The sequence below is a fragment of the Acomys minous genome, assembly GCF_964271855.1.
Source record: "Acomys minous genome assembly, chromosome: 14".
Taxonomy (NCBI): Eukaryota; Metazoa; Chordata; class Mammalia; order Rodentia; family Muridae; genus Acomys; species Acomys minous.
The window spans coordinates 77,223,701-77,250,122 of NC_140496.1; the positions used below are offsets into that span (position 1 = coordinate 77,223,701).

Consider the following 26,422-nt stretch of genomic DNA (forward strand, 5'->3'; position numbering starts at 1 on the left):
CAGGGCTTCTCTGCATAGCCTTGGCTGTCCTTGACTTGCTTTGTAGACCAGGCTGGCCTCAAACTCACAGCAATCCACCTGCCTCTGCCTCCTGAGTCTTTTCTTTAAAAAAAAAAAAAAGATTTATTTATGTATACAGTGTTCTGCCTACATATAACACCTGCATACCTGCCAGGCAGGGGTGGTGGCACATGCTTTTAATCCCAGCACTGGGGAGGCAGAGGCAGGTGGATTGCTGTGAGTAGAAGGCTAGCCTGGTCTACAAAGCGAATCGAGGACAGCCAAGCCTACACAGAGAGACCCTGTCTCGGAACACACACACACACACACACACACACACACACACACACACACACACATACACACAAATAACACCTGAATACCACAAAAGAGCACTAGATCTCATTATAGATGGTTGTGAGCCATCAAGTGGTTGCTAGGAATTGAATTTAGGATCTTTGGAAGAGTAGCCAGTGCTCTTAACCTCTTAACCATCTCTCCAGCCCTGACTCCTATTTCTGACATTGACTATGAGCCCCCTCCCCGTCCTCTTTTTTTCTTTCTTACAGTTTTTCAAGACAGGGTTTCTCTTGTAGTCCTGGCTGTCCTGGACTCATGTGGTAGACCAGGCTGGCCTCGAACTCACAGAGATCCACTTGCCTCTGCCTCCTGAGTGCCAGCATTAAAGGCATGCACCACCACGCCCAGTGACTATGAGCCTTTAAGCCTTAGTTAGCCTCCTGGCATGTAAGTTGGAGATACTACTAGACCCTGCAGGATCAATTGGCAGTTGGTGCCAACAGCCTACAGCCAGCATTGTCAGTGTTTTATTAGCTGGTGATAGCCATAGGTACTTGAATTCCAAGGTTGTCTTTTTCTGAGCATCTGCATTTTTTTTTGAATGCATTCATGTCTTATGCACTGCTTCTCACTGCTATATACAGGTCTCTAATTCCCATGGCCCCTTCCCCTATTATGCCTAGGCTCAAATGGTTGCACACAGCATAAACGAATAAGGGATTTTTGTGCAAATGACTGTGTGGGGTGACATAATTATTTTACAGCTACACACACGTTTAGTCCTCGAAAAGTAGAGAGAAGTAAATAAAAAAAATGATGAGGTTTGGAGTTTTACTCCCCAATTCTGCAAATGAAGTGCCGTGCAGCCTTAAGGGTGGGCAGCTATAAGGCAGACTGCGACCTGTCCCTGCCCAGGGTCTTAGCGAAGATGGACGAGGCTTTTAGGAAGCAGTGATGATGAATCACGGCGCCCCACCCCCACCCGCGAGCTGCAGGGAGATAATCTGGGTGCTGAGTGGGACGAATGAATGCATTTGATCCTCTTCCAGCCTCCCATCGACCAGAGTAAAGAAAACAGGCTTTGGCCTCTTTGTATCTGATTTCCAGGCAGAGAGATGCCCAAACTTCTCCCCACCCCCGCAATTAACTTCGTCCAACAGGAGACTATTTCCCAGTCTAATCTAAAGTCTTCACTTTGAACTCACTTTCCTTTGTTTACTGCCAGATGAGACCGGACAGCTGTGGTGGCTACCACGTTACCGTCATTAGCTTCCCCACTGCCCCTCCTCCTCGCTCATCTCCTCACCCTTGTGTAACTCAGACTTGCCTTGGACTTTCTGGGTCGCTGAGTCTAGCCTTGCGTTCCTGATCCTCCGGCTTCCATCTCCCTAGTGCAGGGATTACAAACGTACACCACGCCTGGTGTATGCATTGCTGGGAATGCGACATGCACGCGCTAGGTTAAGCCCTCTACCAGCTCAGCCACATCCTTCTTCATAGTTTATGATCTTTGTGTCATATTTAAGAACTCAGAGTTCAAACTCATGAAGGGTTTCTCTTCTGGAAGTTTTACAGGATTTGGGGCTGTACCCCAAATTATCATTTTCATTTGTGAATTATTTTTTCATTTATGGTGTAATTGCTTCTACCCCTTACCCCCCGCCACCCATAAAAGCGTCCCTTTTCTTTTGGCACCATTTATAAGAAAGAGCAACCTTAGTAGGGCATGGTGGTGTGTGCCTTTAATCCCAGCACTCGAGAGGCAGAGGCAGAAGGATCGCTGTGAGTTCAAGGCCAGCCTGGTCTACAAAGCGAACCTAGGACAGCCAAGGCTACACAGAGAAACCCTGTCTTGAAACTTGTTTCCCCCTCCCCCCCCCCCAAAATACCCAACCTTTCCGTTAACTACAGCAGTATCTGTGTGGTCTGTCCTGCCTGTCAGTATTCCGATTTTCTTCCTCCGTAGCCCTCTGCCTCCCCTGTCCCATGATGGCTAGTCTCCACTGTCTATCTTCCTGCCTAAACATCTACTTCACTTTCAGAAAGTCCTTTAGACCAGACCGTTCCAGAGCCTTCTCTTCTTGTCAGCATTCCCATCAGCCTATTCTTTCTTTTTCATTCTTCCTCCCGCAGCCCTTCTTTCCCAGCGTCCTCCTCCCAGCAGCTCTCATGCCAGATGGCATTGCCCAAACTTGTAGGCGTCACCCTAGTGCAGCGAGGCCACAACAGTCAGAGGAGGCCTTGGCTTACAGCACAGACCCCAAGGTCAGAATCTCAGAGAGCCGCTCTTGCCTGAGCCAGGGATTCATTCTCAGAGCTGGAGCCAGACCAGCTTCCTCTAATTACCCAGGGCAAATCACTCCCACCGCATATCTGTTACATGGACTCATCACCTGTGCTAAGGTAATTACAGCGTGGTTAACGTGAACACTGCATCCGACCGTGGCAATACTCTCAATCCCCAAAGAGCAAAAGTCTTGGGTTAATATTAGGAGCTGAATTTTCAGAAGGCAGAGACTATGTCCCTGGGGATAACAGAGTAGAGAAAACAAATGTTAAAAAAAAAAAAAAAAAAAAGGTAGACTCCAACGCCAAGTCACATATGGGTGGAGCAATCTGTGTGGAAGGCAGGATGGAGTGAATCGACCTGCTAGAGCTCACCCTATGGGGTCCTAGGTTTCAATGGGAGTAGTTTGATACCAAGGGTGAAATAGGGAGGGACCCAGAAAGAGCCTGAATCCTAGGAAACAGAGAGAGGCAGTGACTCCATCTTGGATCCTCAGAGGACCATGTAGCTTATGCATTTGTATTCATAGTCCCATGTTTTTAGTGTGTCTGGTCAAACTAAATGTTTATTCTTTTAGCCTCAAGTTTTCACTTAACCTTATCTTATCATATTTCAATGTAGCAATGCATTTCAAAAACCTTTATACCATTGGCTGGTGTCTAGACCCCTGCACCCAACCCTGAGAAGAGAGAGACATGGCATTTTAGTCCATGGGTTTATCTGCAAGGCGTGGCTTGGCCTGCTGTATGCCCCGCCTCTCTGAACAATGCCACACTGCTTTATTGCGTTTTATATATCATGGCTTGTTGCATTTAAGTCCAAATACATTCTAAAATGTATACCCAGATCCAGACTTAAAAATAAAACAGGGCTTTTAAAAATGCTACCCTTTCCCTGAATAATGCAAGTTATTCTAAATACCACTTATAAGACAGCAAAGGCGGCTGGCCTAATTAGCCCCTTTCTGTCTTGTGGAGCGTCTGCTAGGAAGATGAGCCACCACAGGAACAACTTTTGTAAGTGGGATTTCTGTGCACACGCAAATTACAAAGCAGCCTGCGTGCTTACAGAGAACACTGCTTTGTGTAAATGTGACTAAGAGCTATTGAGCTTTCATGAACGAGCTACAGGAAAAATAAAACAACTATTTAAGTCTCCATCAATTTGAAAGATTTTGAAAGAGAGTATATGTCACTTGAAAGGGAGGGGCTGGTGAAATATCGGGAAAAAAAAGTTGGGTGGCAACTCTCCTGGTTCAGGAGAGTTATGGCTCTTGTGGCATTGACATTTGCTCTCAGTTGACAGATACTCATTACGCTCAAATGTGAAAAGGCTCGTGCCCCTTTTTTATTTTAGAAAAAAAAAAAAAAGAGTAATTTCTTCAGAATTTAAAGAACTGTTGTAATAGCTTACCGTTCCAAGGGAAAGGGTCCACAAACCACAACGCTAGGCTGGGGGTAAGATCAGCCTGACAAACAGACTCCTGCCTTCCTCAGGCTGCAGTTAAGAGTGATATCTATGGTTTGGAGAGATGGCTCAGTGGTTAAGAGCACTGTCTGTGCTTCCAAAGGTCCTGAGTTCAATTCCCAGCAACCACATGGTGGCTTACAACCATCCATAATGAGATCTGGTACCCTTTTCTGACCTGAAGGTGTACATGTGGGCAGAATACGGTACAATAAATAAATAAATAAATAAATTAATTAATTAATCTTAAAAAAAAGAATGATGTCTACAACATTAAAATGAGTAGAAAAGAAAAAAAGAAAAATATTTCTTGACATGTGGAATCACACGATATTCAGATTTCAGAGTCCATCAATAAAGTTTTATTGAAACACAGCATGTCCGTTTCTTCACATTTTGTCTGTGACTACTTTCCCCGATTTGGTGGCAGAGTTAAGAGGATTTGATATGATGTATGGCTGAAAAGCTGAAATAACTCCACAACCCACCCTGAAGAATTTGCTGATCTAAGCAATAGAAGCCACCCTCAGGGAAGGCACATACCTGGTTGAGATGGTACAGGTATCTGGTGAGACACCACAGCCCACAGTAGCTGCATCTGAATTCACCACCTCTTGACCACGCACTCTGCTGCTGGGATCAGGTAGGTCCAGGCCATAAAGACAGAGTGAGAGACGACAGAGAGAAGGTAAGCAGCTTGTCTCTGACAGGAGGACCGGTTCCATTTGTCGGTCTGTGTACAGGTGGGTGGGGGTGGGGGATTTGGGAACCCCAGAGCACTTCTCACTCACATGCAAGCAACTCAACTGATTGCTATCAATGTGGGTGAGTTAACTTTCATCCATGCCTTAGATGTCATGGGTCAGTTAACCTCAGCAGAAAGGGTTAAACAGTATTCAACAGCAAAGGAAAAGATGACCTTCTACTTCTCTTTTCATTTGTCTTTAAGTGTGTGGAATGGTGTACACAGTTGTGTGTGTGTGTGTGTGTGTGTTTGGTTTTTTGAGACAGGGTTTCTCTGTGTAGCCTTGGCTGTGTTGGACTCGCTTTGTAGACCAGGCTGGCCTCGAACTCACAGAGATCCACCTGCCTCTGCCTCCTGAGTGTGGGGATTAAAGGCGTGCGCCACCACGCCTGGCTAAGACAGGGTCTCTTACAGCCCAAGCTCTGGCTGTAACTTACTTCACACCTAAAGTTAGCCTTGTACTCCTGATTCTCCTGCTCTGCCTCTCAAATGTAGGTTTTATATGTATGACTATAGTAATGCCTGGCTACATTGTTTTATTTTTATTTTGGAGACAAGGTATTGCTGTATATCCCAGACTAGTCCTGAGCTCTCAATTCCTTGCTTCCGCTTCCAGAGCGCTGAGACAATTGGCATATGCCACATGCCTTCAACACTGATTTTTCAATTCAAAGTTTGTAAATTTTTTCTAAACAACGAGAAATCAAAACCATATATTGTAGATACTAGTCATGTGTCCACATAAATAATCACATTTAATGTTGGAGAAAACAAATCCTATCGTGAAGTTTTCAGACTAAGTTTCAAAGAGTCAATCTTCTGGGATCTAACTTGAGTGTGTACCTTGAAAATGAGTCATCTGGGGAAGGGTGGCTCACCAAGTTCTACCTACCACCTAGTGTAAAAAAAAAAAAAATCCCATGTTAGAGAGCTGCTCAGGAAGTAAAAATTCTCTATGCCAGGCATGATCTCTGAGTTGGATTCCTAGGGCCCACAGATCCCCAGATACTAAATATATACATACATACATACATACACACACACACATACAGGTATTCATATATACATATATACACACACACATACATATATAGACACACATGCATGTATACATACACACACATATATACATACATACACACAATATATACATACACAAACACATACATATATACATATATACACACATACATGCTTGAATACATGTAATTATGCACACATGCACATGCATACATATATACATACACACATACATACACCACATGCATATATATATACACACATATACACATACATACATATATAGATGCACACACACATGCATACATACATGCACACACACATACATACATACATATATATACATAATATATACATGCATAAACACACATACATATATACACACATGCATGCATGAATTCATGCAATCATACACGCATGCATACATATATACATACACACATACATATACATAAACACATGTATACATATATACATATATGTATGCATAAAATTCTTTTAAATTTAAAAGTCAAAACTGAATGAACTAGCTGAGTGAGGGTTGGCTGCCATGTACCACCTACCACCCAGAGTTAAAACAAAATTGAAAAAAAAAACCCCAAACAGCTAACAATTCTCAACTAGCCTACTTTGTGGATCCCTGAACCACTCAGTCTTCTGTGGACATTTTCTTGTCCCAGTGTTAATTCAGCTGAATGACACTTGATGTGGACAGGTCTTAGCACAGCAGCAACTGTGAATGAGACTATTTAACATAGGCGAGTTCACACATGGCTGTGAGAGATGCTGACACTGTACACACAGGACATGAGGATGCTGCAGAAGACCTATGAGAAGCCATATTTTACCTCAGTGACATCACTAAGTGAGAGTCTGGCTGCCTTGCACATTGTGGAATCTGTGGAATCTTTAGACCCGGGTCAGAGAGACTTCTACCTTCCACCTTGGGGTTTATGGAAGCTATTTTTCCAAAAGGCTGAAGATGTCTTGTTCAGTAGAGGACAACAGGCTCTCAGCTGCTCATTAATTTATGATTATCAATTACTAATTTTCGTGTTAAATAAATGAATATGTACATTATTAAATACATGTATTAGGAGCCTGGCATGGTGGCACATGCCTATAATCCCAGCACCTGGGAGTCAGAAGCAGTCGGATCACTGTGAGTTCAAGGCCATCCTGGTCTACATCCAGGAATGCTAGGGCTATTACACAGAGAAATGCTGTCTCAAAAAACAACAACAACAACAACAACAACAAAAAAAAAACCCCCGACAAGCCAAAACAAACAAAACCCAAAATAAATATATGTATTAATGGCCAATATATTAGTGTATCTACATGTCATAATTAAACATATATTCAGATGTGTGCTACATAAGTACAAAATACTTACCTGACACAAGTATATTTAAAATAAAAAAATAAAAAGTGATTCTGTACTTCAAGAAACCCTTTGCTGGGGCTGGAGTGACAGCTCACTGGCTGCTCTTGCAGAGGACCCAGGTCTGATTCCCAGCACCCACATGATGGCTTAGAACTCTGTAACTTCAGTTCTAGAAGACCTGATGCTCTTCCGGCGCATATACTCATGCAGGCTCACACACATACACACTAATAAAAAATAAATAAATGTTAGGGGAAAAAAGAAGGAATTAAAGAAAAGAAGAAAGGAAGGTTTGTGAAACTCAGAGCAAAATCACTTAGACTGCGGTAGCTTAGATTTGCCCTGGGCCAGGTAGCGCCACCTCTTTAAGTCTCCACAAATGCAGCCAGGCAAGGCTTGAATAAAAACCACAGGAAGACAGTGCATAGTTAGCTTCGCAATATAGTAAGATAAAGCAAGCCAGACAACTCCACGTTCTGTTCAACTCATTGCTCCTGTTTGATATGCTAAGCTGAAATCTTGATTGTGGATTTTAAAACATGGACAATTCAGACTTCTGTTTTTTAAAAACACACGCAGTCAACTGCGAACAAGGTGAACCAAGCAGTATAAATTCCCCATTTATTAAGGTCATGGAACTATCCCCAAAGGGCTGGATTGTGAAACTCAGAGCAAGTCACAAACCCCCAAGGTGGGAACAGAGGCGGGAAGGACTGGCTTTGTGTGAGAACAGGAAAGTTGGGCAAAGTGCGAGGCTCCCTTGTGTGGCCCCTTAGCGAGCAGCTGTTTTCCCGGTGTTCGGGTTTCCACTGGCTTTCCTCACTGAAAGCGCATGGAAATGAAACCCGAGGAAGAGAAACGGCTCAGCACAAAAGCCCTACAGTTTTCTGTCCTCTGAGCTGAGATGTGGGTCAGCGTATCTATTTTTCACTCTCAAGTGTGTGTGAGCATGTAGACACGTGCTCAAGTGTGCTCAGGCATGCGCGCGCGTACACACACACACACACACACACACACACACACACACACACACACACTCCTGGCCCGCACCAATCGCTTCCCATGGCACCCATTACAAACACAGCAGGCAAGGAGTATGTTGGCATCAAAACAAAACAACTACTATTCCTACTTCATAATGTATCTTACTTACAAAACAAGCATGAGAAAGAGGCACAACTGTTAGCTGAGGCTGCGCCATCCATCGGAATTCAACCATTTGCTCAGCATTTTAATTAGAAGGACTCCCGCTAGCACGGAACGACGCCTTCCTCAGCCCCAGGCACAAAGCAGAGCTTCCAAAGCAGGTCTGGGTCCCTCAATGGGGCCAGCGCTAACCGAACCTTTGGCTCGGGATGGGGGTGTTGTCTTACCGGCTCTTTCAGGATGTTATAAATGTACATGAGAAAGACCCTTGGGATCCTTGTCACAGTGATTAAAAATGATCCTTTCACCGCAGTGCCTTGATGGTAGCCAAACAGCGTGAAGAGAGACGAAAGGATTGGCCGAGCAGGAGGGTCATTTTTATTCCTGGGAACAGGGGAAAAGAACATTTAAAACCCACTATTTAAAAAGCAACAAGAAAGTTCTCTCTGGTTCAGTTCCTCATTGGCATTAACAACTTATAAAGTGGTGACACCGTAAGCACTTGGCAAGATTTCTTTCCTCCTTGGTAGCCAAGGTTACCTTATATCTTGGGCTAGCTCACTTTTTTTTTTTTTGGTGGCATTCATGTGTAAACAAATATAAAACAGAAAAAAAAATAAATGAGCGTTCTTCCAATTCTTGGTCCTTCCACCCACCCTTCCAGTTGTCTGTGAATACTATTTTCACTTGCAGTAGATTAAGTCTGCTGGTGTTCACTGTTAAAATGACAGAGGGACATGCGTGGTCATTGCTAGTATTAACTTGGTAATTAGAGCCATCATCAAATCACATGGTCAGGATCCGAGCCAGGGAAGGTAACCAGGAGCTTTGGGCTGAAGGCAAGAGACAACAAAATTGGGCCGTTTAGCTTCTGCTCAGCTTTGGGTTCTCCCAAACCAGCTGATTTCTTCTCTGTTCCCTTAAAGGTCACTTCAGCGTGAATCATTTACTGGACGTGTAATGACACAGCTCCTAACAATCTGTGCGAATCAGCTTCACGGAGCGAGAAAAGGGGAGAAAGAACAGGGTGGTAGCAGCCCCCGCTGCCCCTGCCCCCTTTCCTCAAACAAGAAAGCCAGAAGAAAAGAGAGCTGATGTCACCCTTCTGGTGACCTCCTGAATGTGACCCTAAGTTCTCAGGATTGCCAGTCTAGAAAAAGAGGCCGACTTTCCCAGAAGCAACTTCATGGGCTCCAAGCGAAGCGCGCTTTCTTTAGAGCCTAGCCTGCTAAGTCACTGTGAATTAAAGTTTTGACAATGGCCTGGGATCCGAGGGAGGAGGAAGAGGCCTGCATCCAGCAAACTCTCAAGAGTTGGCAACCGCTGTGTTTGGCTGCAAGACTGAGAGGCAGAATGGCAAGCTAGCTGCCTACCCAAAGATGCTATGTGTTTCAGTGTGGCTCACTCGGTAGAATACATGCCGAGCATGCGCATCAGTCCCCGGCTATGTATGAAGCCCGAGCGGCGGTGCTGTCTATAGTTCCAACACTCAGGAACTGTAGGTAGTGGCGGGAGGACCAAAAGTTCAACGTCATTCTCATTCGAAGCCAGCCTAAGCTACAGGAGATCCTGCGCGGTGGGATTGTGGGGGCAGGGGGGCGGGGCGATGGGCCAGAGGTTACATTCACTGATGGAAATCCATTTTGCCATTTTGAGCCGATAATTGGAAGAGAGTAGAGCAGGCCAGGAAATTCTGACACATTTTCCCCCATCTCGCTTTTTGTTTCCCCCTAAAGGGAGAATGTTTACTTTTCCATTGAGATTTATAAGCCGTGGAACTCACTGTAATGCTTAAGAGAGCGGGAGGCAGAAGCAGGCACCTGCATCCCATCTGCTTGGGAAATAGATGATTCGCAGGCCACTGCGAAGGGGGCCTGGAGGGCTGGTCCTCTAGGTACTGAAGTCAGGGTTTAGACATCAGATTGCTGAGCAGGTTTCACCACAGCGGGCTAAACCATTTGGGACAAGAGGAGTGTTGTGTCCCTGCCTTCCCTCCCGGGTCACAATGCTCAGCTCTGCAGGGCTTGGCTGCAGGAGGAGTCAGAGGTTCCTAAGCTGGGTTATCACATGGTGAGAGAGGGAACTTAAAAAAAAAAAAGGCCCTTTTAACCCAAGCCAAGAGTCACTCAATACCTGCTTTCATACCACAGACAGCCCTGCAAAAAAGAGGTTGAGTAGAGCGTCTTTGAAGTCACCACCCTGTTCTGTAGTCACCAGGGACATCAGCTTGCCACTCCTCTCTGCTGCACCAAGTAGCTAGGACTATCAGCTCTGTCTCCCTCCCAGCCACACAACCTGCCTTTGGAAAGAGGACTTGATTATTTCCCCATGAAGCTGAAAATAATGCTAATCTCTGGACCTAAGCATAGTTTGAGAACTGACATTGTGGTGCTAGGCATGCTGGGTAACCACTGATAACTTTAATAGTGGTCTGGGGAACATTGAGAATACCTTTAAGTCAAGATGCAAACATAGTGTCTTACTTCAGAGCTCTAAGAACAATAGTTTCGTTTTGTTTGTTTGTTTGTTTTGGGGTTTTGTAGATAGGGTTTCTCTGTGTTAGCCTTGGCTGTCCTGGGCTCGCTTTGTAGTTCAGGCTGGTCTCAAACTCACAGCCATCTGCCTGCCTTTGCCTCCCAAGTGCTGGGATTAAAGGCATGCGCCACCACACCCAGCAGAACAATAGTTTTAAATCCAGCCTCTCACTAGAAACTCCTCCAACATTCTACAAAGCCAATTGGGTGCCATAGACCCTGAATAAAGTCTGGGCTGCATGGGGTAGCTGTCCTCCAACAAAGCTGGTAGTGTGTGAAACACAGTGTGGCCACAACAAAGAACATGTCTCTCCCTTGTGTTTAGCAAAACCTACACGATGGAATGAGGAGGCTGTGAGGTGGCTGCTAATAGCATCCTTCCCGTCACACACACACACACACACACACACACACACACACACACACACACACAAACCGTCTTTATTATGGGCATGTGTGCATGTGCGCAGGGTGTACCACTGGCTGCCTCGCACAGGGTCTACCACTGGCTGCCTCTCTGTAGCTTCCTAACACTGGCTTACACATCCACGCCACAGGCCTGAAGAGACAGCTCAGTGGGGAAAGGTGCTCCCAGCCAATTCTGATGACCTGAGTCCCCACCCTTGGAACCCACACTGAAAGAGCAGACTCCAGCAAGTCGTCATCTGACCTTCACGCTCATGTGTACACCCGTGTGCTGGCAAGTGTGGGAGCACACACCCATACACCCACACACCCCTACACACACACTGTAAATGTAAAAACAAATGTGTGACAACATGTCTGGCTTTTAAAATGTGGGTTCTGGGGTTCAAACTCAGGGACTCCTGCCTGCATGGCAAGCACTTTATTGACTGAGCCTAGTTCCCCACTACCCCTTCCTCCAACTTTTTTGAGACAAGGTCTTATGTGCCCAGGCTATCTTCAAACTATGTAGCCTCAAAGTTATCCTTGATTAAGGATGGCCTTTGAACTCCCAATCTTCCCTAGTGATGAGATTACAGTCAAGGGATACTAGTCTTGGCTTCCCAAATAGGGTCTCTGTTGATGCCCTCTTCAAGCAAATGGTTGCTTGTTTGTATTTTAAAGAGGTATTTACTTATATTTTATGTTTGCCTGTATGTCGGCCTATGTATCAAGTGTTCATCCAGAAGAGGGCATAGAATCCCCTGGAATTGGAGCTACAGGCAGAAGTAAGCCACCACGTGGGTGCTAGGAACCAACCTAAGGTCCTCTGCAAGAGCAAGAAGAAATGCCCTTAACTGCTAAGCCATTTCTACTACTCCACAAAATGGCCATTACAGGTTAAGTTTTACAGGCTGCCCATATCTTGGTACATAGTGGTCTTTTTATGAACTCTTCAGCGCTTTTTAAAGCTCAGATAAATGACAACAAGCAATGCACTGGGTCTATACTAAAATTCTGCTCCATGTCCAATTGAAACTACAGCCTGAAAGAATTGTGAACTACAGATGAGGAAAAACCTGGCGGTTTCACAGTGAAGCAGACTGTCCAAAGGAAAGTTGACTTCCTGTCTGTTTGTTTTAAAACAGGGTTTCTCTATGTAGTCCAGGTTGCTGTGTAAACCAGGTAGGCCTCAAAGGTGGTGATCCTCTGGCCTCTGCCTTCCAAGTATGCCACAATGCCTGGTTAAGAAGATTCTTTAATAATTAAATAATTGTAATGCTAAAAATGAATTGTCATTCATTTTACTTTTTATTTTTAACGTGTATGTCTGTCACATGTATGTAGGTGCCTATTGGCGGTCAAAAGAGGCGCTGGGGCTGCAAGCTGTTGTGAGCTGCAAGCTGTTGTGAGCTGCAAGCTGTTGTGAGCTGCAAGCTGTTGTGAGCTGCTTGTAACACTGGGCCACATCTTCAACCCACTCATGCATCTTATTTTAAATTAACTTTAAATCAAAATAATAGTTAAAACACTAACCAGTGCTGGCAGGCAGCGGTTTGCATCACCTATCCTCAATTCTTCCTCCTTAGAGATGCTAGAATTTACTTCTATACTTTAAAACTATAGGTTTTTAAAAAAATTATTTATTTATTTGTTTTTAAGGTTTTTCAAGACAGTGTTTCTCTGTGTAGCCTTGGCTGTCCTGGAACTCACTTTGTAGACCAGACTAGCCTGAACTATCTGCCTCTGCCTCCCTAGTGCTGGGATTTAAGGTATGCACCACCACGCCCAGCTAACTACAGAATCTTTTTTTTAAAAAAGATGTATGTATGTATGTATGTATGTATATATGTATGTATGTATTTATTTATTTCATATACAGATGATGTTATAGATGGTTGTGAGCAAACATGTGGTTGCTGGGAATTGAACTCATGAACTCATGGAAGAGCAGTCAGTGCTCTTAACCTCTGAGCCATCTCTCCAGCCCTAACTATAGACTCGTAATGATGTGCTGTTTCCTATGGCATCTTGCCTGTTTTCTTTTCTAGTGTTGAGGATCCAAGCCAGGGCCCGGAAACTGCTCTACCATTGAGCCACCTACTCAGCCTTTCTTAAACTTTCAGCATCAGATATGGCCTTCTGATGTCCCACACAGAAGACTCGGGTTTTCGTTTCGCATTCAGCCTCGCCCACGTGCCCTCATGCCCTCATCTTATCACGCCTCCTCAATTACACGAGTTTTTTAGTTGGTGTTCCTAATCCTTAGTATGTAAATAAAATGTGCAGTGAGGAATAGTCCCAACTGATCCAAGTAGCAGTGTCCAACTATATTTCCTTTTCTGCACAGCTTTAGGGTTTACTGGAACTCATACTTTTATCTCTCTTTTTTTTTTTTTTTTTTTTTTTTTGCTTTGTTTCCCTTGGGCTTTACTCAGTGTCAAGCCAACATGTAAAACCTTAACATATTTAAGCACATCTGTTCTTCACTCTGTGTTTTCTTGTCTTTGCCTGAGGACAGCCCTCTTGCAGGGCACCGTGCTCACATTCCACATTACGATTGACTTGTTGTTTGTTTGTTTTTGAGACAGAGTTTCTCTGTGTAGCCTTGGCTGTCCTGGACTTGCTTTGCAGACCAAACTGGCTTTGAACTCACAAAGATCCACCTGCTTCTCCCTCCTGAGTGCTGGGTTTGCCCCGGCATGATTGACTTTTTGTTTTAACACTTGCAACACTGTTACTTTGGGAGGAACTCCGATCTCTTCTTTCTACTCAGAACTCTTTTTCCTCCCTGGCTTACTCATGACTTTCAGTGGAAAACTTCCTTCCTAGAAAGGATGAGCCAGGGAAATCTTTGGGGATTTTGTGTGAGCGTGGCTGTGCTGACTTTTGATCGATGGTGGGAACCGGTACAGAAGTCTAGGTCAGGAGCCTGGGAGCACTCGTATTTGGACAGTCCTGCTCTGCTGTTTTCTGGGGTCACAGTAGCTGCGGAAGACCAGAACGTCAGATTGGATTCTGATGCTCCGGCCTCTGTCTGACCTTTTCTCTTTTCCTTTGAGAAGCTTCTGGAAACTTCTAACTTATGTCCTCAGCTCAGCCAAAGTTTCTTTGAAATTTTCTTTCTTCAATTTTTTTTTAAAGCTCCATGTGGCCTTAAGTAAGTCTACCATTTTATCCTTTCTCCTATTTTCCTGTTTGGCTCTTTGGATTTTTCTAGAAGATCTTTTCAGCTCCATAGTTGAAGGATTCAACTGAAATTTCTTACTTTTGAAACTGTTAATTATTAAAGGGTCTTTCTCATTGTTCTCAGTACTCATTTTCATGTGAGGGATTTCAGATATGAGCTCACCATTTCTTTGTCCTCTATGATAATATTACTGGGGCTTCCCCTGCACAGTCATCAGCTTCCTTTGCAGCTTGCACTGTGTCTGTTTCCCCTAAATTGCTTTTGTTTGGTTTTCTAATCTCTTTCACTTTCTTCATACTCGTAATAACCAGTAGCAACCAGCTCAGACACACTTGGAGAGAGACTGCTTGGTGCCTGGGGAGAGCCACTTCTGAGGTACAAGTTTGGAAGTCCAGTGCTCTGGGGGCTTGCTCATGTGGTACCTGACAAGTTAGGAACAGTCTCAGACTGTTGTCCCTCCCCCATCCCCCTACTCCCTAACCCCGCCATTTAAAGGACCAACCTGGCTACCAACAGCCTGGGCACTGAGATGTGGGAAGTGGGGTGTGGTGGTTAATAGGGTCTCATTAACCAATGCATACACTTCAACTTGCTCTCCCTGCCTCATCTGTGCCAGATACCCCACGATCAGACACTCTCTGGGGTATAGGCCTGGCGCACAAAGACCTCTTCACTTTTTATGGAGGAAGGATCTAGGTGTTGAAGAATTAGCACCTTTGGAAGCATATTTTATTTTGTACTTGTTTATATTTTTTTAATTCGTATTTATTGTTGTTGTGTGTCTATGTGTATGGCGTGTGTGTGTGGAAACATGGGGGCATGGGAATGCCCATGTGGAGGTCAGAGGGCAACTTCTGGAAGTCAGTTCTGTCCTTCTAGCATGTGATACGGGGACCAAACTCAGTTTGTCACGCTTCCATGGCAAGCACTTTAACCTGCGGAGCCATCTGGCTGACCTGAACGCACGTTTTTGTCCTTGAGTTCCTGTCCTTCTGGCATCCGTGTCCAGCCAGCCCCTTATCCGCATGTCTGCACAAGCAGACCTTTCTGGCTTTTCCTCATAGGCCTGGTCCTTTCCTCAGTTCTCATCATTTAGATGAATTTTATTTTATTATTTTATTTTTAAAAAGTAGCATCCGAAGCCACATGGCTGACGGTTCTCATCTGCTGTCATTGCTTGTCCAGTTCTCACAGTCTGTGTAATTCTATAACAACGGAGTGTGGAAAGGAGGGAGGGCTGAGATCAGTACCCAGGACCCATTGGACCGCCACGTGGAGCCCTTCCCGGAAATGCTTTGGTCTGGTTATACTAAGAGGACACTGACTCTCTCCATCAGACAGATGTTACCTGCTGGCCAGCTTGGCTGGACAGATCTTTATTCCCTACTGGAGATCAAGCAGCTCCAATCTCCAGCTGCTAGGAGGCTCTCAATGCCAACCGAGGGCAGCAGCCCCTCTGTGAGTCCTCCGGAGGTCCTAATGATGTGGTTCCCAAAGTGTACCACCATATTAAAAGCCCACAGTGCTCTTTATCATCCAGAGGCAATTGCTCAATGGCTTTTTTTTTTTTTTAAACCATGTTTATTTACTCATTTGGTCCGAGACATCAGAGGAGGGTCAGCTCTGCCAGGAGTAAACTTCCTGTTCCAAGCCCAACCCTGTCATTGTCCCAGGCCTGCTCTTCTGGCTATAGTCCATGGAGTTACACACGAGAGATGCAAAGTGCTCAGGTAGATGTGAGTGGGGGTGGGGTGGGAGTGAGGGGACAGTAGTCCTCAGTCATTTTCATGAGGTAGTAGGCTGTAGATACCGAATAAGTAATTAATTCACTAGTGCTTAATTCTAAGCACATGAATTATAGTTTACATTTCCTTTGAGGCATTACATTCTTTTTCTTTTTCTTTCCTTTGGAGACAGGGTTTCTCTGTGTATCTTTGACTGTCCTGGACTCGCTTTGTAGACCAGGCTGGCCTCGAACTCACAGAGATCCACCTGCCTCTGCCTCCCTAGTGCTGAGATTAAAGGTGTACGCCCCTACCGCCTGGCCTGCGTCACACCATTTTCCGAGTAAATAATCTTCTAAATTTTACAGAGATAAAATAATTGATATAGCTACTGGAGTGTCTTTAAAATAGATCCATAATGTTTAAAGTCTGACCCACAACCTTTTAGTTTAGGTATTTTATAAATTCTAGGGAATATGACTACTTTGCTGTTTGATTTCTTTCTACATTTTCTAGTTTAAGCAAAAGAGCCTAGAAATGTGTGAAATTTAAGGTAGACTATTGCTTCTGACCAATAAATGAGTTTATAGGCCAAATTTTAGCTTAGTCTTTTTTTTTTTCTTTCCTAATTCTTGTTATTCTCTTTTATAGAGTTGAGTAAAAACTCCCAGATATCTTCAGGGATGCATATACAACCCAAAGCACCCAGACAAACCCCAGGGATAAAAGAGTGGACTCACCTGTTGAAATAACAAGTAACCATTGCTCCTGCTATAGCCATCCGCTGGCATGCAAGGATGAACTCGCTAGTCCAGATGAGGCCAATTAAATGGTACCACCACATAAACCGAATGCCTGAAAGAGGCTTATATTCCACTTGGCCATCTTCCATCACCTGGGCAGTGCCTAAAATTTAAAATACAAACATGCTTTACACCACTATTTCCCTTATCTTGGAAGATGGTTCAGCGAACCATGTTTCCTCATGCTTGGTCTTTGGCACTACGCAAAATGCAGATGTCAAAATTTAAATCCATATGGCAAACACTAAAATTTGAGAATTTAAATCATACAAACAACAGTATCGACGGTGACCGTAGGGACATATACCCTAAAACTCATCCTACTTTGAAGGTGTGAAAATGGGTTCAGAAAATGGGTTTTGTCAATGTTACATTGACAAAAACACATGAACTACGAAGACTGCATTATAGAACTCTTCACCAAAAAAACTTGGACTCTAGAAAAGAGACTCTTAAGCACCCGCCTTTACTCAAACAGACTCCATTTAAAGATTGTTTCAGTGGCAAACTCTTTTGGAGAGTGGAAAATGCCTACTTTCCTTGGTGAGATCTCCATGTTAGCCTTCTTGTTCCGGAAGCCTGGGACACATTATATGGCTTCTTAGAATCTTAGTCTTACCTGAGTACTAATTTCTTCTTGGCAGTTTGAACATAAAGTAATATAATCTGCATGGTTTCTGAGATAAAAAGCCTGAACCCCAGAAATATCCCACTATGTGTGATAACAATTATCATTACCATCGTTATTGTATTTATCATCATCCTGTATTCTAGGAGCATGATACTGCGTTAAGGTCAGTAAGGGTCTAATAATAATGCTCCACTGTCGATGTGCTTTAATCTCCTTTATCCTCCAACCTAAAGAATGTTTTGCGTTAGCTCTGTAGATGTTGGTGAACCAGCCCCCAGCTCTGTGCTTCATTTTTTGTTTGTTTTTTTAAAAATTTATTTATTTTGTATACAGCACTCTAATTGCATGTACACCTTCCCACCAGAAGAGGGCATCAGATCTCATTGTAGATGGCTATGAACCACCATGTGTTTGCTGGGGATTGAACTCAGGACCTCTGGAAGAGCAGACAGTGCCCTTAACCTCTGAGCTATCTCTCCAGCTCCCTGTGCTTCATTTCTATATGATCTCCCATCAGCTTTTCAAATAAACTACTATGAGGAAGAGACTGGGCACTTTGATCTTCTGTGAGACCTACAACTTGCCTACTATTTGAAAATATTTTCCTATTTCATGTCACAGCTACACATGGACTTTCAGCTCATCCATTTGTTCACCTTTAGACACTCACAATAGAGTTCACGCACCAAGGGAAAAGATTATACCTGTAATCCCAGCACATGGGAGGCAGAGGCAGGAGGATGGCTATGAGCTCAAGGCCAGCCTAGTCTACAAATCGAGTCCAGGACAGCCAAGGCTATGCAATTAAACCCTGTCTCAAAATAAAATAAAATAAAATAAAATAAAATAAAATAAAATAAAATAAAATAAAATAAAATAGCCACTGTGAGAGGAAATGGGGCAGTAGCTTCACAGAGAGAAGGCAGCATTGGTCTATAGAATATTGAGCTCATTTCGGCTTGGAAGGAGATGTGTTTCAGGCGACGCTCAGAAATATGCCTATGTTTTCCAAAGCTGCTGTGTTTCAGAAAAGCATTCCCAACAGCAAGGAAGTGACCCCTCGCGATGGCGAAGGCCCTTAGCTACAATGGGCCAACAGGCTTTGAGAACCATGCTGTGATCCATCTGAGGTACCCAGGGCCTGAGGACAGGAGGACAGGTCTGTCCGCAAGACCACGAGTGCCAGCAGCAAACTATGGTTTGCAGGTGGAGGGTATTTACATAGAGTGGGGGTGGGGGCGGCATGGTGGGGGCCATTGCTGCACATCTCCTAGTTCGTCACGCTGGTGACAACAGTCAGCCAAGGAGAGTGTCTGAAGTGATAAATGGGGATCCACTTGGACCTCAAAGAAGCAAAAACCCATTGGTTATTTTTGATGGATTTCTGTGGGTCGAAGTGTCATATCTCCCCTACGCACCCCATGTGTGCAGGCCATCGGGTGTGCTCGTGTGTGTGTGTGTGTGGGCACACATGCCATGGCTTCACACCTCGGTCCCTGGCTCTCCCCCTTGTTGGAGACGGTCTCTTCACTGCTGTGCAAGCCAGGGTAGCTGGTACAAAAGCTTCTGGAGTTTCACCTGCCTCCTCCTCCTCCCTTTTCCTATGGCATGCTGGGATTCTAGACACTTGTGCTACCATGGCTGGCTTTTATGTGTGGTTCCTGGAGACCCAAGCACAGGCTGTCAGGCTTGCACAGCACGTGCTTTCACCCTAAGAGCCATGTCTGCATCTATCTCCTGAAGCTGTCTTTCATTTGTTTCTGTGTATCAGGGCCGGGTGTGGTGGCACACGCCTGTAATCCCAGCACTCGGGAGGCAGAGGCAGGCGGATCTCTGTGAGTTCGAGGCCAGCCTGGTCTACAATGCGAGTCCAGGACTGTCAAGGCTACACAGAGAAACCCTGTCTCAAAAAACAAAAAACAAAACAAAACAAAACAATAAAAAGAGTATGCTTTGCCTCTACTCCCCATTTGTGAGATTCAGAATACCTTCATATGATGCCAAATGCCACTGGGGAGGAAATCACTGCAAGAGATCCGCTGCTTTCAGCAAATCTCTTAAAGGACCTGGCACTGTGGCTTGAAGGGGAGAGCTTGGGAACAGAAGGACCTTCACAGCCAGTGTTCCAGAGCTAGAGGGTGGGGCAGACTTGCTTATGCATGCAAGACTGCCCTCTCCTGGATGGGTCACGTTAGTGCAGGCAAGATCCTTGCACAGCTGACCAACCACAAACAAATCATAGAGCCTTCTAAAAATCTGTTTTTTCCCTCACCACAGGATAGTAACAGCTACTTCTCACTCTCCCGTGACCCCATCACATCATGCCTCTAAATGCCGTACATGCAGCCCCCACTAGCAAATGCAGAAAACTGACAAGGTGCTAAGCACAGTAAGTGCGGTGCAGGGTTCGCTCCAAATGGATGGTAGGCAATATGATACCAGTGCTGGAATTAAGTACTAATTGAATGTCCACTGAACACCGGCATTCTGATGGGTATTAGCTATTAGGAGGAAAAATGGAAGAGGCAAAAGAAAACCAGAAGATACCTCCTCTGAGAGTCTCATAAATGACCACGCTTATTCCTTTATCTTCTCTTCTAGACAACTGCTTTATAGTCTCTCCTCCAACCATAGAAGCCTCACTTCTGTGCTCTAAGGAAAATGAGGCAATCGAAGGCCTTCACTCACGCCTCCCCACAGCGCATACATACCAGTATGTCCAGAATTTAACCCTAGTCCTTAAAATGGTAAGCTGCCCTGAGCCCAAGGCCAATCCTGCCACTAGAGCTCTGTTCACCACCAAAACACTCACTTTCCTGAGCTTTTGTTTTGTTTTGTTTTGTTTTGTTTTGTTTGAGGCAGTTTCACCATGTAGCCCTGGCCTTCTGGGAAATTGCTCTGGAAACCAGGCCTCACAGAGATCCACCTGTCTCTGGCTTCCGAGTTCTGGGATTAAAGGTATGTGCACTTCCTGAACCATTTTTAACTCTTCTCAAAAAAAAAAAAAAAAAAAAAATCTAATCGGGTGTGGTGACACATGCCTATAATTCCACCCAGCACTGGGGGAGGCAGAGGCAGGAGGATCGCTGTGAGTTCGAGGCCAGCCTCATCTACAAAGTGAGTCCAGGACAGCCTATGCAGAGAAACCCTGTCTTGAGAAACAAAAACAAACAAACAAACAAACAAACAAACAAATCTACTCTGGTCATTTTCCTCCATTCTGTCTCTTTTACAGTAAACTCCTTCCAGATTAATCATCTATGCTGGACCCTTGTCCTCTGCTCCCTCCCTCTGTTAAGACACTCTTTCACAACCTCCTCCTCCTCCCGTCTCTACAATTATCACAATAGTCTGACTTCCAAGATGCTGTAATAAACCAATGCTGTGATCTTCATTCTTACAGTAGAAACTGAGCCACTCACGTGACCTGGAAACTCTTTCCCAGAAGACCACTTTTGTCACCTACCCCCTGGCCTTCACTTTCAACCCCGTTGCTGTCCTTCCTTATCTCCAGAACCCATTTATTTACTTTTTTCAAGAGAACAATCTAAGCAAGTGATCTACCACCGAGCTATACCTGGGCCTTTCAGGGCACCTTAGCATTGACATGTCTCGAAGCATAATCCTTTCTCTATCTACTCTGAAATACTGTTTATACATTCCTTCTGAACTTGAGACTGTAAATATTTTTTTTTATTAGAAGTATCCATATAGTTGTTAAAAATACTCAGGAAATGTCCCACTCAACTCTCTGCTCCATCTCAGTTGACGGCCATCTCTTTCACCTTCCAGCTGCTAACGTTAGAGAAAACACAAGACAACCAAAGCCATTGCCAACTCTCTGGCCTCCCTCCCTCCTTATCTATTATATCATCAAATATTCCTCCCTCTTACGTAGTTGCAGAGTGCAGTATGTCACACTGCATGACAAAGACCACTCACCATCATCTCCCTCCATCCTGCACTGCTGAGTTAAAAATTAACCTCAGGTCTTATTTCTATTCTCCAACCTTCCTATCTCACAGCCCCAGGATTGGATCCCATTCCTTCTCTTGCCTCCTTTATGAGTCAACCCGCCCCCCCCCATACCATTCTAGTTGAATGTGCTTCCTTCCTGTCCCCAGAATCCTGTCTTCTTTACGGTCCTCTACTTGGGACATTCTTCCTTCCCATTTGTTGAATGAAGAAAGAATATGAAAACAACACACAAGAAGTACTCATGCCCAAGACATTTGTAGACAATCATCCACAAAATAGGATACTAGAAACAAATTTTAAGAATGCTTAGCTTTGGCGGGAGTAGTGGCACATGCCTATAATCCCAGCACTTGGAAAGGCAGAGGCGGATCTCTGTGAATTCGAGGCCAGCCTGGCCTACAAAGTGAGCTCAGGGCAGCCAGGGCTATTACACAGAGAAACCCTGTCTTGAAAAAACAAAAAACAAAAAACAAAATAGAATGTCTACCTTCTGTTTGGGCAGTGGTGGTGCACACTTTTAATCTCAGCATTTGGGAGGCAGACACAGGCAGATCTCTGTGAGTTTGAGGCTAGCCTGGTCTACAAATTGAGTCCAAGACAGCCAAGACTACACAGAAAAATTCTGTAAAAAATAAAGAAAGAAAGAAAGAAAAGAAAAGAAAAAGAAAAAGAAAAAGAATGGATGCTTAGGTTTCTGAAACAGTTTGCGGTGGAGAGCTGCAGTGCAAGAGTTGGGGAGGGGTGTGCATTCTAAGTCAAATCATGCTGGAGCAAGGCACAGAGGGATCCACAGGGAGCACAGGGAGAGCTTCCTCTGAAGCAGTGACAAGACCTGCACGTCTGCAAGGCAAGGGTTACTGCTGTCTCTCCTACTCTGTCAGGCTCAGTGAAGTCAATTATCTTCTTTGATACTAATGTTCTTAAATGCACCAGGCATAGCAAAGGGGAAACAAATACTCTATGCTAATTCCTAACAGCAACCCCCAACATATGGTCCTTCATTTGCAAGGCAAAGCTCTCCTCCAGCTCAGTAGAATAATTTTCCCCACTGCATGGAAGGCAAGAAGATGAATTCCCCAGGGACTCTGAAGCAGCTGGATACCTGTCTGAGCTTACTGCCTCCTCCCCAAGCCCAGCCGAATGCCTGTTCCTCGCACACTATGTACAGGCATGGGACTGCCCCTTTGTGCCAAGGTATGGACCTGGAGGTATCGGCCCCCTTCCAAATGGGCCTTTTCTATTCTTCTCCACTCTAGGCTTCTAGACTACCTTAGTGCTTGTTCGCTCTCGTCACCCAGACATCAGATCTCTTTTCTACTCACCAACAGCGCCTGCTGGATAACTGCAATGCTCACTTTTTGTTTTCTTTTGAGGCTTTTAGAGACAAAGTCTGTCGAGCCGGGTGATGGGGGTGCATGCCTTTAACCTCAGCACTCGGGAGGCAGAGGCAGGTGGATCTCTGTGAGTTCAAGGCCAGCCTGGTCTACAGAGAGAGTCCAGGAAAGCTAAGTACACATAGAAACACTGTCTCAAAAACAACAAAAACCAAACAAACAAAGGACAACATCAAAAAAGACAGGGTCTGTCTTTGTAGCCCAGACCTTGAGTTCCTGATCCTGGAGCTTTCATCTCCTGAGTGCTGGAGCATGCGCCACCACAGGTATGCACCATCATATCAGCCAAATTCATTGGATTAGAGTTAGTAGACAAGTCCTAGCAGACTAATAGATGGTACCGCCATTGGGGGTGTTCATAAGCTCTGTTGAGATGCCCCTCAAAAAAGCCACAACTTGGGAACTAGCTAACAGATAAATGAAGTTACTGAGAAACAGCTCATGTGAGAGAACATGACCCACCAAAGTTCACTATATTGTTTTTCACATTAAATTATAAACTTATTCTCCTCCAAAACTCACAAATATTTACCTGCTGAGGATCTGCCCCTCCCCCCACCCCAACACACACAACTTCCCTGTCGGTCACTGAGAGGTCCTGTCTTCTTATACCACTGCCTGAGAGAACATTAAATGACCCAAGGGGGCACCATGCCACTGTCCACCTGCATCCCGTGGCAAGCATCCTTTCCCAAGATGTGGAAGCGGCTCACGCTTTTCACTCACACAGGCATAGCGGGGACATCTTCCTAGCGTCAAGAATAGATGCAGTTGCTGCCCTGATTGGCCTAGAGCCAAGGCACTGACTCTAGATGAAGAGACCTTGGAGAACAATGAAGACTCTGTGTTGTTGGGCAGCCCAGGGGTGTGTAGACAGGAGGGTCAGGTGGCCGGCTGGAGTCCATGATCCTGGTCTATTGCCCGGAGGGCAGGTGGTGGCTCTTGTGGTACCTGCTTTGCCCTGAAACCCAAGATCAGCTTACTTGGAGACCTACATTCAGTTCTAGACACTGTTTTCTTTTCCTTCCCGTAGGCTCCTCTCATCCATGCCCACTGAGCTCTTGCACTAACAGAGAACCATCATATTCTGACACCATTAGGTGGCGGGAGATGGGGGGGAGTTGCTGCTTCCAACCAAAGAATGGCTTCCTGACTTCCTGTCTCTGCTCTGGTGGCTGAGGCTGGTGGCTCTCTTGTTGGGCCTGCACAGGAGAATGCCACGGAGTGCCAAGCTAGGAGCTCAATTTCCAAGTCAGCGTTGGGGCTGTAACTCTTATGATGTCACCTTCAACTCCCAGGATTGGGCCTTTTCCTTCTTCCCCATCTCCACCTGCATTGAGTCTGTTTTCGCCCCTTCTGCATGTTCTGATATTCTGGCCACTCCTAGGCTATCAACGTGTGCAGTGGGGTTGGTACTCCACATTCAGGAAGTGAGGCAGGCAGGGGCAAGGGTCAAGGCGCCATTTGAGAGAGTTTTTACAGTTAGAGAGCCATGGCTTGTCATCACTGCATGCTTATCAACTGACGACTTACTGGATCTTTAATTCTCTGGCTTGAAACCTGAGAAAAGCAGACAAGTTGCAAGGGGGTTGTGGTCTTGGAAGACAAGAATGCAGCACATTCCCTGGTGTGGAGTTAGCTGAGGGCCTTTCAGCACAGGGTTTGTTTCACCCCTCTGTACACCACAGCCACTGCTCTGCCTTCTGACAGCATTGAAACTACCTTGAGCTAAAGGATGGCTCTATATGCTACTGGAGTAGAGAATTTACTCCCTTCTGGGTAATAGACCACGTACATTTTTTTAAAAAAAACTAATCATGGCTGGCCAAAGAGAAACTACATTTCCCAACCTCCTTAGCAAGTAGGTGTTACCATGCCCCTTGGATCTGGTCACTGGGGGCTTGTGACTTCAGAGGACAGATGCTCATCTTCCTCTGTATCCCTTTCCTAAAGGTGACGTGAGGCACCTTGGTTGGAGCCCATGTGGCTCTTTCAACTACGAAGAGGCAAGAAAGCACAGAGGTTGTGGAACAGGAAAGCATTGGGATTTTGGGTACTTTATACCTTTTAGTTTTCTTTCCTTTCTAGACAAAGCTCATTCGGATTATTATAGTCTGTCTGCTTGACCCAGGTTCCTCTCTGAGTAGTCACTGGATGTTCACCGGAGACCTTCAGAGACCTCCAGCAGAAGAGGTCACTCCTACCACATCCTGGAAGCTGGTCCAAGGCTCTAAGGAGCCTGTAAGCATCTTAACTCTGAAGGGTCACTAAACTCCAGAGGAGAGTGAAGGGAGCCAAGTTCACTAAGACTCTGTTACACTGAAGTCATTCTGTGACATGAGCCTGTGCATGTGTTATCTACACTACACAAGAGCATGCATTTTGCCTCACAGAATGGAGTAAAGAAGGGAAAAGATACGCTCAGTAACACATTAAGGAACCGCACCAGCCTCGCTGATATGACATCTGCTCTTCTCTTATCTGTCTGGTAATGGTCACATGAAAGCAACTCATTGCCCGTACTTGCCACAGTGTGTGAATCGAGGCCATCACCACATTGGAGAGCGGAGTCAAAGCATTTTCAGGATGGTCTCCCTGGAAGGGTGGCCCACAAACCAACCACTTGTCTTCACACTGATTGTCACAACTCTGCGAGGATGACGAGGCTTCAGCTGAATGAAGATCATCACTGAGCATGTTGCCTCTTCCAGCTGACATCTATGTGTGTGTGTGTGTGTGTGTGTGTGTGTGTGTGTATGTGTGTGGGTGTATGTGTGTGTGTGTGTGTGTGTGTATGTGTGTGGGTGTATGTGTGTGTGTGTGTGTATGTGTGGGTGTGTGTATGTGTGTGTGTATATGTATGTGTGTGTATGTGTGTGTGTGTGTATGTGTGTGTATGTGTGTGGGTGTGGGTGTGGGTGTATGGGTGTGTGTGTGTGTGTGCATGTTGAGAGCACATGCAGAGGCCAGAGGACAACCTCAGGTGTTACTCTTCAGGCACCGTCTAATTCATTATTGAGACAGTGCCCCTCATTGGTCTGGAACAGTAGAGCTTGACCAATAGTCCAGGCTATCCACCAGCCAGCAAGCCTCAGATCTGACTGTCTCTAACTTCCCAGTTGGGTTCTGGTTATTAAACTCAGGCCCTTGTGTTTGCAAGACAACCACTTTATAGATTGTACTGTCTCCCTAGCCAAGAAGTGCAGGCTTTGAACTCTTATGAGCTCATGTTTGGCTAGTGTGACACAATCTCCTTCTGCTGCCTGTGGATTAAGATGTAGAACTCTCAGCCTCTTCTCCAGCACCATGTCTGCCTGCATGCAGCCTTGCTTCCCACCACAAGGACAATGAAGTAAACCTCTGAAACCGTAAGCCAGCCCCAACTAAAGGTTTTCCTTTATAAGAGTTGCC

At 45.1% G+C, this 26,422-nt stretch overlaps 1 protein-coding gene across 4 annotated transcripts in view; it reads right to left on the bottom strand.

Moving 5' to 3' along the window:
* SLC44A3 (solute carrier family 44 member 3) overlaps positions 1 to 26,422 on the bottom strand; it is a 74,415-nt gene that overhangs the window by 27,016 nt on the left and 20,977 nt on the right. For 2 of the 4 annotated variants that reach the window (XM_084755402.1, XM_084755404.1), the window contains exons 10-12: positions 16,946 to 17,111; positions 8,580 to 8,736; positions 4,598 to 4,684 (exon numbers count right to left, since the gene is read on the bottom strand). In XM_084755402.1, the coding sequence (XP_084611528.1) occupies positions 4,598 to 4,684; positions 8,580 to 8,736; positions 16,946 to 17,111 (410 nt within the window). Of the gene's footprint in view, positions 1 to 4,597; positions 4,688 to 8,579; positions 8,737 to 16,945; positions 17,112 to 26,422 lie in introns of all 4 variants that reach the window. The other 2 variants (XM_084755401.1, XM_084755403.1) reach the window with 1 other exon arrangement.